We start from the raw sequence: 13083 nt of genomic DNA, 5'->3' as shown, positions 1-13083 counted from the left end.
CAGGAGCAGCAGGAACAAGTTAACACAGGAGCAAGCACAGTGCTGTATATGAGCCTTGAGAAGCCAGTGAGCTGCTGCTGGCTTAAGAGCCAGCCTGTTGGCATCTGCAGCCATTCAGGTTGCATGGCTACTCAGGCAGCCTGCTACAGACCAGCTGTACTGATGAGGCTGCCTGGACACTAGCTATGCTGCAGGTCCTGTTTCCTCACAGTACTCCTCACCCCTTCAAGAGCGTTGTCTAGGGGGTCTTGGAACCTGGTTTCTCAGGGTAAGCGTTATAGAAGACTTGCAGGAGGTCCAGGGCATGGAGGTAGTCTGTGGGTTCCCATGAACACTCATCTGGCCATACTTGTCCCAGTCAGTTTGATATTGTAGTTTCCCCAGACCTGACAAGAGTCTAAAATCTGCTGAACCACTTATTCTTCTTGGCCCGGAATGGTTATAGGTGGAGGAGGAGGAGAAGTATGGTGTAGGAAAGGGTTCTTGATAGATGCTTCCAGGAACCCCCATATTAACCCATCATGTAATTGATATATTTCATATAAAGCATGCCATGTAAGATATCATATGAAAGGTCATGATCTGCTGAAACCCATTGTTCTGTCCAAATATGTATATAATTAGTGTGTATGAAGGTATGAGATTGTGCTATATGGTTGTTACTGAAATATGTTGTAAGTTTGATAGTCTATAGTGCTAGGTGGTGATCCATTCCTAGGGGGTATTAAGCAACCATTAATCAGCAGGGGAGTTGTAAACAAGGTATTTACAATACTTTAAGGGGGTTGCACAAGCATCACACAATGGGGGATTTCTCAATTCTGTGACTCAGCAAAGCCCACCAGAACATATCTGAGCTAGTGTTTTCCAGGCACATGAACTGAGGATATAAAATAGGGGACAAATGGCTTCATGCTTTTGCCTTTCTCCTCCCCCTTCTATGCTGGTAGCAACAAGAAGACAAAGACTTAAGCTGAGGAGTCTGGTCCCAGGCTTAAAGTGGAAGCCTATGTATTAAGAACTATGACCTACCTGCAACACCCAGTGGTGTGAGAAAAAACTGCTTGACCCAAGTATTGCCTAGCATAATAAAGTTTAAGATTTAGACTACACACTTGCCTTTTATTTTCTTTGGTAACTGTCTCTGACCTTTTGTGCCAACCACTTAAAATCTATCTTTCTGTAGTTAATAAATGTGATTTATGTTTTACCTAAAACAGCATATTTTGCTTGAAGTGCTTGGGAAATCTCAGCTCAGATTACAAAGGCTAGTGTGTGTCCTCTCCACATTGAGGGAGGGGCAGAAAAGGTAATAAACTTACACTGGTCAGGTTTCTTACCAGGGCAGGATGGTACAGTTCTGGGATTTAAGGCTGGGGAGATTTGCTGGTGCCTTTTTCTGTGTGATTCTTGAGTAGCTCAGGGAGTATTCATGCAATTTAGCTGGGTATGAGGCTCCACATGCTGTTGTGATGTGATAACAGTGCCTGGAGTGGTTTGCTGCTTGTCACTAGCAAAGCATTGTGAGATACAGACCAGGCTGGAGAGTTAAGGGGGCACAGTGGTACCCCAGTTTCAGGTTGTACGCTGGGGATCCTGTCACAATGATTTTAAAAGTGAGGCATGGAAGATGGGGTGAATCTTTAGAAAGTCTGGTACTTGAAGGTAACTGGGATAATCTGTTTTGTGATCTGGAAGGGCCCCAGGTAATTATGGTCCAGCTTTGCAAAGGGGTGAGTTGATCACTGGTTCTGTGTGGACAATCAGATCTTATCCTGTGCTCCAAAACCAGGTGTTGGAAGGTGGGACCAGTTGGTGTACCATTTGTAGGTAGCCTTCGTGACTTCTGACTGCCTCTGGACTTCTTGGTGTGCCTGCCGGATGCAGGTTCTGAGTTTGGTAACAGCAGGCATTGAGGATTCAGCAGAGATCTTTGGATGAGCACAAAGCTAGAAGCCGTAGTTAGCAAAGAAGGGAGTCTGCTTGGTGAAGGCATGTATGGCATTGTTGTATGCAAACTCTACATGAGGGATCAGGGACATCCAATCATCTTGATGATAATTCAGGATGAAATATAGTATTGCTTGAGGACCTGAATGATCCACTCCATCTGCCCATTGGTGCTGCGGTGATAGGCTATTGAGGCCAAGGTCTCAATACTCAGGTGGCATAGAAATTCTCACCAGAAGTAGGAAATAAACTGGGATCCTTAGTCAGACACCACTCCCATAGGCAAACGGTGGATGTGGAAGATATTGCTCACAAACTGGTGGGCTGTCTCCTGAGCAAAGGGAAGTGCTTGACATGGAACAAAATGCACCATTTTAGTTAAGTGGTCAAGGCCTTGAGAAGGCAGTAATTCTACAAAAAATCCATGGAAACAATGGCCAAATACTGAGGTAGAGTAGGTGAGGGCCTACCAGTGGTCTTTAACAGAGGGGTCTTGTTCCAGGCACAATGGTCACAGGACTCCACATAGGATGCAACAGAGGTGCATACAGCCATCTACCAAAAGTTTCTGGAAACCAGGTGTTGGATCTTGGAACGACTGATGTGGCCTGCTAGGGAAGCATCCGGCAGAGTTGTAGGACTCAAAGCAAGTGGCCCCTTCAGGCACATAGATATGTCCTTCATGGTATAAGATCCCGTCTTGGAATATGAAGCCTATAGAGGTCTGGTCCTGGTCGTGGTCCAAGGCTTGAAAGGTTTGGATAGCAAGGGATTGATAGGCAACTGAATGTGGATGGAGGATAACAGTTCAGAGGCTATGGTGTAGGAAATGAAGTTTGAGGCTTGCGTATTGTGGATGTAGTCTCCTCACTGGGTTTGTAGCACTCGTGCTTTCATGACAACACATCTGCCTTCCTGTTCCTTGTTCCCAGCCCATAGGTGACCACAAACTCAAATTGCATAAAGAAGAGGGACTAGCGTTCCTGCTGCTGGTTCAGGTGCTTGACCGTTTTTAAGTATTGTGAATTTTTATGAATGATCAGAACTTGGACTGGGAATCTAGCACCCACCAGAAGATGGCACCATTCTTCAGCATCTGCTTTGATAGCTAGCAATTCCTTGTCCAGAACATCATCATAGTTTACCTCAGCAGAAATGAGTTTTCTTTTGTAAAAGGCACATGGGTGAAGCCGACCATTAGGAGTAGCATGTTAGGAAAGGACTGCCCCAGTATGAAGTTTGAAGCATCTTCCTCTACTGTGAACTGTCTGGTGCGGTCTGGGTGGATCAGGATGAGGTCTGTGATGAACTTCTGTTTCAGATTGTCAAAGGCAGCCTGTGCTTCTGGGAGCCATGAAAATTTGGTCCCTTTCATAGCAAGGCTGTAAGAGGGCTGGCCAAAGCAGAGAACCCTGGAATAAAACATCTATTCTGTGGACATGCTTCAGTGCTACCCAATCTGTGAAGGCTGCCTCCTTTGGAGGGTCCATTTCCAGCTTCTGAGTGGAGGTGATATATCCAAGGAATTCAACTGTGTTTCTCCTATTTGGCAAATAAATGGTTCTGGCATAGCTTTTCAAGAATAGTACACACATGCTGTTTGTGAAGAGCCAGGTCTTTGGAGAAAATCAGAATATCATCAAGGTAGATGATGACAAAGTGGTCTAGCATATCTCCGAATATATTGTTCTGCATATTGCATACTTTGAAGGGCATGACTAGAAATTTGTAGTAGCTGTATCAAGTATGAAAGGTTGTCTTTCACTCATCTCCCTCCTCCTTGTGTCCCAGGTTATATGCCCCATGCATATCTAACTTTGTGAAAATACAGGCCACATGGAGCCGGTATAAGATCTCATTGATAAGGGGGAGCAGTTTCGTACGGTCACCTTGTTCAGGCCCAATAGTCAATGCATGCATGGCCACAAGGAGTCATCTTTCTTCACGATGAAAAAGATGGGAGCACCTGCTGGAGATGTGGATGGCCAGATGAAACCCTTCTGAAGTTTCTCCTGCAAGTACACGTGGAGAGAGACAGAAGTTCAGGTTTGGAGAGGGCCTATATCCGACCAAATGGGATCTTGGCTTCAGGCTGGAGATCGATTGGGCAATTGTAAGTTTGATGTGGGGGCAGGATATCCATCTTCCCCTTGTCAGAAACCTCAGAGAAGTCACAGTACTTGTGGGGGATGTTGGGTAAAGCAGGAGGGGCCACAGCGGATGCTGAGAAAGGTGTGTAGTGAATGAGGCAGGGGATTGTAGGGTGAGAGAGGAAGATTTCATAGTTAAGGCAGTTGCATGATGTCCTAGAGAATCATATTCTATCCCTCTCTTTGCCACAAAGTTCCTATGTGATTCTAGTCAAGGTTCTTAAACCAAACTTTTTAGAGATGGTACCTAATTGTGTGTTCCTTATTTTCTGGCTGCTTGACTTGAGACCCTAGAGTCTGATTTGCAGCAGTGCTGAGCACTCTCAGCTGCAACTGAAATCAATGGGAGTTGTGCTTGGAACATATAAAATGCTATGCAATGCTACTAAGTCTGGAAAAATTAGGTTCTATGTATTGCAGATTGGGCACCCAAAATTAGATAATTTTGTCCTTAATCTCTCTGTGTCTCAGTTCCCCATCTGTAAAATGGGGATATCATCCCCTTGTCTGAAGGTGTTAACAGTGAATTCATTAGTGTTTGTGAAGCATCAGATATTACAATAATTTAGCACCAAAAGAATGAAGTTAAGGAATATTTCACAAAGACTTGACTAGAAGAATAGGTCTTTTCGGGCATGCACAACACTCTCATTAACCTTATCAAGAGTCATGTGCACTTGTCAGAGGGGAAATAGCGCTTTAAAAATAAATAGCAATGCAGACGTTAAAGTATGGCTTTAAAATGTATTTTTCTATTTAATTAAATGGCTGTTTTGTTTTGCCTAATTATTGTACTTGCACATGAGTTCATTACTGGCATGTTGAATTGTTTCTAATGGTTCTTTTGTCTTTCTTAACTGAGGAAGTAATCTAGGTTTTTTTGAATCCAGGATTCAAAACAAAATTTTGAAAAGGCTACCGCAACAGTAAGCCCCAGCTGTATTTGACCATAGAAATTACTGATGTGATGTTGCTTAATATGGTGCAGATGAAGGTCCTGATTCTCCAGTGCCTCCTGCACCTTATGCAATCATGCATACTGCTGGAAAGTGGATATAAAATGCTGCTATTCTGACTTAGTATCATTTTTCCTTGCTTAGCAATCGTGTAAGTGACTGATTACTAGAGCTAGGTGAAATTTTATTTTGGGCCGACCAATACTTTTCACGAATTTGACACACATTTGCTGAATAGTTTTAGCCAAAAAAACTTGGATGGCAAGACGGAAGCTAGATTCACAAAGAGACTTAGGCAACATTCAAAAAATGAAGGTGGTGGTGGTGCTGCCAGTTCTTCCCTTATAATATTAAGAGCATTCACCTGTTAAGAGCATTCACCTGGGATGTGAGAGACCCAGGTTCAATTCTCCACTCTACCTCATGTAGATAAGGGAATTTAAAATTGGGTCTCTGACACTGTAGCTGAGTGTCTCAACAACCAGGCAGATAGGATATTCTGGGGTGGGTCTCTCTCTTTCTCTCTTCTCCCTTCCCTTCCCATTGAAGCTTTTCTACTTTGTATAAATACTTATTGGGCCAGAGAGAGCCAGTGAGTCTGACTATATAGCCTGGTGGTTAGGGGACTCACTGGGGTGAGAAACTCAGGTTCTAGAATCTGCTCCAATGGATGCGGAAGTCCGATGTACTGCAATGAGATTATTTGTTTAAAATAGGTGCAGTGAGAGAACAGAAACAAATATGACAGTAGAATGAAGAAAGAAAAAAATAAATAATGAATAACAGATACAAAATGAAGATTTCACAGATACAGTTTAAAATTGATAGAAGACTGTCTATGTTGCATCAGATTTCTAGAACTTTTAAACTGTTGAAAGTGTAACAATAAATAAAATACAAATTGGCCATTTTATGTAAAATATCTAAAAATTCAAAGGTTTTTTCCTAAAAAATAGAATAGAACATTGATTTTTGTGTCTCACACTCTTCGTTAAAATTTGTTCCACAGTTAAATGTCTTGCACATTGCATAGATTTTTCTCTTAACAGCCTAGTCTTTTTAAAAAATCATTATAGCTAATTAACACTTTGTGAATGAAAAACGTGCTGGGAATTAAATTTGGCTGGGGGAAAGTGTGTCTCGGACAGAAGTGAAACTCATGGTCCTGTTAAAAAATATTATTTTCTTTCACTTTTATATTATTTCATCTTTAAGAATACAAAATAATACAATATAACATTTAAACATCTCAATAAAAACACACAAATATAAGCAATGATAATATATTCACACACAGAAGTCATCCTTTTTACTTAGTAAAAGAGAAAAAAAATAAGAAATCATTCACTTCCAGCAAATTTGAAATTATCTGTTGGAACCTAATAAAAGAACATAATGCTATAATTTTGCATATTTCATTGGGAAACTTATTTCTTTGTTATATAGCCTTATAGATGTGATGAGCAGTCTGATTATTAGTTCATGCTCCTTTTCTATAAACGTGGAGAGGATTTAGCCAAGTAACAGCATTGTTTGTTCAGCTGGGCTGTGATATCTAGAAGCCAACTTATTCATCCTAAAGTTTACCAGTCCTTGGAAATAACCATTGTTTGAATGAGATGCAGGCCAGTCAGATAAAGCAGTGTAAGAGTGCCTTTTAGTTGGTGTTGAACTACAGGTGGTAGAGTGGTGGTGATTGTATATGCTGTTCGAGTGCTTTACTATCAGCATTTTCACTCTCTTCCCCATGCTGCAGAAAGTTACACTGGAAGATTCTTACCTTCCATATAATTGGGATCAATGCAGGCTTTTCCCCCTAATTAAATTAATTTGTTCTTGTGATCATGTCTCTTATAAACACAAAAAAGGCGCATGAAAAGTAAAGGTTACGATTGCTGAAATCATAATTGGTTTGATACATACTTGCAACAGAAACAAAAGTATATGGAGCCAGATCCTCGCTGGGGTAAATTACTTGATATAAGTACATATTAATTCTCATCTCAAGGAATCAGTGTCGATAAATATTGTATGTAATTTAAATTAATGTAATTTCTCTTTGTTTAAAGTAATTCATACAACAGGTCTGAATCCCATAATATGACTAGGAGTACTTGTGGCACCTTAGAGACTAACAAATTTATTTGAGCATAAGCTTTCGTGGGCTAAAACCCACTTCATCGCATTCATGCAGTGGAAAATACAGTAGGAAGATATATATACACAGAGAACATGAAAAAATGGATGTTGCCATACACTCTATAACGAGAGTGATCAATTAAGGTGAATTATTATCAGCAGGAGAAAAAAACCTTTTGTAGTGATAATCAGGATGGACCATTTCCAACAGTGGACAAGAAGGTGTGAGTAACAGTAGTGGGGGGGGAATAAGCATGGGGAAATAGTTTTACTTTCTGTAATGACCCATCCACTCCCAGTCTTTAGTCAAGCGTAATTTAATGGTGTCCAGTTTGCAAATTAATTCCAATTCAGCAGTCTCTTGTTGGACAAATAAATAAATAAATGAATAAAGACTGGGAGTGGATGTGTGATTACACAAAGTAAAACTATTTCCCCTTGTTTATTTCCCCCCCTACTGGTTCTCACACATTCTTGTCAACTGCTGGAAATGGCCCACCTTGATTATCACTACCCTAAAACTAAAAGTTTCCCCCACTCTCCTGCTGGTAATAGCTAACCTTACCAGATCACTCTTGTTACAGTGTGTATGGTAACACCCATTGTTTCATGTTCTCTGTGTATATAAAATCTCCCCACTTTATTTTCCACTGGATGCATCCGATGAAGTGAGTTGTAGCTCACGAAAGCTTATGCTCAAATAAATTTGTTAGTCTCTAAGGTGCCACAAGTGCTCCTTTTCTTTTTTCGTTGGAGTCTGTTTTTGAAGTTTTGTTGTTGTAATATTGCGACTTTTAGTGACCAGGGAGATTGAAGTGTTCCCCAACTGGTTTTTGAATGTTATAATTCTTGACATCTGATTTGTGTCCATTTATTCTTTTATGTAGAGACTGTCCAGTTTGGCCAATGTACACGGCAGAGGGGCATTACTGGCACATGATGGCATATATCACATTGGTAGATGTGCAGGTGAATGAGCCTCTGAGAGTGTGGCTGATAGTGTGACTCCAACGAGAGGCTGCTGAATTGGAATTAATTTGCAAACTGGACACTGTTAAATTAGGCTTGAATAAAGACTGGGAGTGGATAGGTCATTACACAAAGTAAACTGTTTCCTCATGCTTATTCCACCTCCCCCACCACCACCACCGTTACTCAACCTTCTTGTCAGCTGTTGGAAATGGGCCATCCTTATTATCACGACAAAAGGTTTTTTTTCTCCTGATAATAACTCACCTTAATTGATCACTCTCATTAGTGTGTATGGCAACACCCATTTTTTCATGTTCTCTCTGTGTGTGTGTAGTGTATATATATGTATATATATATCTTCCTACTGTATTTTCCACTGCATGCATCCAATGAAGTGGGTTTTAGCCCATGAAAGCTTATGCTCAAATAAATTTGTTAGCCTCTAAGGTGCCACAAGTACTCCCCATTCTTTTTGCTGATGCAGACTAACATGGCTACCACTCTGAAACCTGTCATAATATGATTGGAACTCATACCCATGGTGAACGCTGTTTTGCTTGGAATCATTCTTTGAGTATAAATGTGTTACTGAGCAGTATGGCGGTTGGTTCACACTCTGATACTCTGAATATGCCAGCATTTTTATGGCTGACTTAGAACAACGCTTCCTCAGCTCTTGTCCCCTTACAGCCCTATTCTGCTTGTGCTACATTGATGACATCTGCATCATCTGGACCCATAGGAAGGAGGACCTTGAGGAATTCCACCAAGATTTCAACAATTTCCACCCTACCATCAACCTCAGCCTGGATCAGTCCACAAAAGAGGTCCACTTCCTAGGCACTACAGTGCTAATAAGCGATGGTCACACAAACACCACCCTATACCGGAAACCTACTGACCGCTGTACTTACCTACATGCCTCCAGCTTCCATCCAGGACACACCACACGATCCATTGTCTACAGCCAAGCTCTAAGATGCAACCGCATTTGCTCCAATCCCTCAGACAGAAACAAACACCTACAGAATCTCTATCAAACATTCTTAAAACTGCAGTACCCACCTGCTGAAGTGAAGAAACAGATTGACAGAGCCAGAAGGGTACCGAGAAGTCACCTACTACAAGACAGGCCTAACAAAGAAAGTAACAGAACGCCACTAGCCGTCTCCTACAGCCCCCAACTAAAACCTCTCCTGTGCATCATCAAGGATCTACAACCTATCCTGAAGGATGATCCCTCACTCTCACAGACCTTGGGAGACAGGCCAGTCCTCGCTTACAGACAGAAAATACTCACCAGCAACTACACACCACACAACAAAAAAATCAACCCAGGAACCAAACCCTGCAACAACCCCCGGTTCCACCTATGTCCACATATCTATTCAAGGGACACCAACATAGGACCTAACCACATCAGCCACACTGTCAAGGGCTCATTCTCTTGCACATCTACCAATGTGATATATGCCATTATGTGCCAGCAATGCGCCTCTGCCATGTACATTGGCCAAACCGGACAGTCTCTACACAAAAGAATAAATGGGCACAAATCTGACATCAGGAATTACAACATTCAAAAACCAGTAAGAGAACACTTCAATCTCTTTGGTCACTCAATAACAGAACTAAAAGTGGCAATTCTTCAACAAAAAAACTTCAAAAACAGACACTAATATAAAGCTGCGGAACTGGAATTAATTTGCAAACTGGATACCATTAGATTAGGCCTGAATAGAGACTGGGTGTGGTTGGATCATTACAAACCCTAAACTTAATTTCCCCAATATTAATTTCTCCCTACTGTTACTCACACCTTCTTGTCAACTGTCTGTAATGGGCCACTCTCTTACTACTTCAAAAGTTATTTTTCCTCCCTTGGTATCCTGCTGTTAATTGATTTATCTCATTAGCCTGACCACACACTTGGTAAAGCAACTCCCATCCATTCATGTATTTATACCTGCTCCTATATTTTCAGTCCATGCATCTGATGAAGTAGGTTCTAACCCACGAAAGCTTACGCCCAAATAAATTTGTTATTCTCTAAGGTGCCACAAGGACTCCTAGTTAGTTTTGTTCAGAGGGGCATAGGTTTTATATATGTAAGATGAGGCTCTGTAGGCATTAGTGGCTAACAGAATTTCATGATTAGAGGACACCAAAAATCATTGTTGGGTATTGTTGCCTGAAAGTGGTATAAAAAGGAACTACTAAACGACCTCCATTCCCTTTCTTTCCTTTGGTAGGATGAGACCCGGTGCTAAAATTTACTGTTGATATGAAGGATATTATAGAGGAAATCTTTATTGAAATAAATGACCAAACTCCCGTTTGTTTCAATGGAGCCAAGATTTCACCATAAAACTGCAGCAGTTCCGCAATGGGTATACTGGTATGGTGGACTATTGGTGTTAAAATTCCAGTGTACCACTTTATTTTTAGCAGTGTAACTACAGCACCATATCTGTGTGTGCCTTTACTGTAGAGACAGTTATTTTATTTTTCGGTACTGTGAAGCTTAGTAATTGTAACATCTATATAATTCAGTTGTAGAATATTGTAAAATCCATGCAAGTATTACAATAAACCTAAAACATTTAAGTGCATTTTTAACAAAAATTTAAACCATTTTTCAGTGTAAAAATCTGGAAACTGACAATGCTCCTACTATATTTTAAAGGACCTTTTGAAAAAAGTACTAATTCAGGAGGCATGACTATCTTGGTAATAGTACAATTTACAATTCAGTGAAAAAAAACTCTTGAATCTTTATGCTAATTCTTATTTCTCAAGTTTTGCTTGAGTTCATACTATTTTGCTTGAGTTCATACTTTCTGACTGCACCGACAGATTGTTTGGTGACAAATACATAAACATTGAAATGCCAAATGACTTTCTGACCTTTACCATTCTCCATATATTTGAAGTAAAAGTAATAGTAAATGTTCAGGTACGACAGGAAGTTTTTAATATTTTTTAAAATATATGTGCACCAGAATCCTACTTGGTTGTTTTTTTACAATCTGTTTTGCCCACAGACAGCCTTTTGATTGACTACCAGTTTACCTTCAGCTTACTACAAGAAGATGATCGCCACTTCACTGCCATAAACTTTATAGCAAACCCTGAACAGGTGAGAGATGTAATTAATCAACTCTAATGTAATTTTCTTCCAACCAAGGATATCAACTTTTCCATTGGATTTGATGGTGATTTTAGCTCTGCCAAGCACCTGTCAGTATCTAGGGATAATCCAAAACTTGTTGACATCAGTAGACTGACTTTGACTTCTATGCAAGACCCATCTTTAAGCTTCTTTAACTTTCTGAAAAGTAGGTGTACTTGAGATAAATATCTCTAAATTCAGTCTCCATATTTTTGATATTGCAGCTTTCTGAAACACTCATATAACTTGTGAAATTATATTTCTGTCATTTTAGAGGAGCAATCGAAACAAATAGGTTTGCATTGTTGTTCTCTGTTGTCCTCTTGCAACCTCACTGCAACTCAGGCATAGCATATGGTCTGATCAGCCACGCCAAAACATGGCAAATGTGTATCAGCCTTGGGCTGTTTAGGACATTGCTTTTAGCTACTTTTCTGGTTACAGGCTTACGTTGTTGTTGCAAAATACACAGTCTTGGCTGACTAAGCCAGACTTTTCTTAGAAAAAGAGAGCTAGGAAGAGAAGAAATAAGGTAGGGAAGGAAAAGAGCACACAAAGGGTGCATGGGAAAGCTGGAGGGGAAGCTGTGACAAAGCCTCATATCCTAGGTAGTATTTGGGATGCTTCTGGAACTGGTTGAGGTGGTTTTGGCATCTGGTGGCTCCCTCTGGCCTGATCTGGTCAGGATATTTCTCAGAATTAGGATGAAGAAGGTCAGGGGCTCTAGGAGATAGGGAAAGAGAGTGGCAGATATGTTGGGGAAGATTGTACCAGTAGCTAATTTTTTGTTGCAAAATACCCATCCCTAGATTTGTATAAAATTGAGTTATATTTTAATGTGTGTGCCCTCATGACCTAAAACGGAGAATTTCAGCAGAGGATAATTATGATGGTGCAGCACATAGATTATATATTAAGAAGGTTTTGTGTTTAAGGTGTCTCATCTCATTTGCCACTTAGGGCTCATCTACACTGCCCTACAGTTCAGAATACTTGAGTGTGAACAGAAGAGTGCACCCAGGTGCTGAGCTGTAACTCTCCCATGTAAATACTGTGGGTGTAAACTAAAAGGTTCCTACTTTGCATTAATGCAGTCCTGCTTGAAGAGGACTACACTACAAACCTTTTAGTTCGTGCCCACAGTGTCCACGTGGGGGAGTTACAGCACAGCTCTTTGGTGTGCACTGCTGTTCACACCCCTGTAGCCCAAACTACAGGGCAGTGTAGACATAGCTTCTCTGTAGTACTGGGGACATATTTTCCTACTGTTTTCCTATTTCTCAGGATTTTCAGTCTCAATTTATGATGATGGGAAAGTGGCACAAAAATAATCCTAAATAAATAAATAATAAAAAACTGTGTAAAGGGCAGCAGAGACTGTTCAGAAATTTTCTGAGTCAAAACAAAATTTCAAAGTGAATGAGCGAATGGCCCTAATACCCTATGGGCATCAATCTTAGCTAGAGATTGAGGCCCCGCCAGGCTGTGAGCCTGTAGTTACAGTGAAGCTTGTATGTTTGACTCTGATTTAAAAGAACTGTATGTATACATTTTGGGTGGTTGTATATTGGAAATTAAATGAAGTTTATGGTGGACCTGATATTCTGTGAATGTGTTTTGGTGTTAGTTTAGTTTAAAGGGTGATTTCCTTGATTTGTGGTGATTATATTCCCAGGAAATTAATCTGAGCAATTTTATCTCAATGTTAGTTGAGTGTGAGAGTCAGAAAATATTTTCTAAAAGT

The 13083-nt window shown here is 40.6% G+C and overlaps 1 protein-coding gene across 3 annotated transcripts in view; it reads left to right on the top strand.

Annotated features, from left to right (window-relative positions):
• The window catches only part of ATRNL1 (attractin like 1), a 1099511-nt gene that overhangs the window by 535077 nt on the left and 551351 nt on the right, over positions 1–13083 (top strand). For all 3 annotated transcript variants that reach the window (XM_084633632.1, XM_084633634.1, XM_084633633.1), the window contains exon 23: positions 11212–11306. In XM_084633632.1, the coding sequence (XP_084489758.1) occupies positions 11212–11306 (95 nt within the window). The remainder of the gene's footprint in view (positions 1–11211; positions 11307–13083) is intronic.

This window comes from Lepidochelys olivacea (assembly GCF_965140295.1).
Source record: "Lepidochelys olivacea isolate rLepOli2 genome assembly, chromosome: 7".
Classification (NCBI taxonomy): Eukaryota; Metazoa; Chordata; order Testudines; family Cheloniidae; genus Lepidochelys; species Lepidochelys olivacea.
The sequence above is the reverse complement of the archived record's forward strand: the minus strand, read 5'-3'. Positions and strand labels throughout refer to the sequence as shown.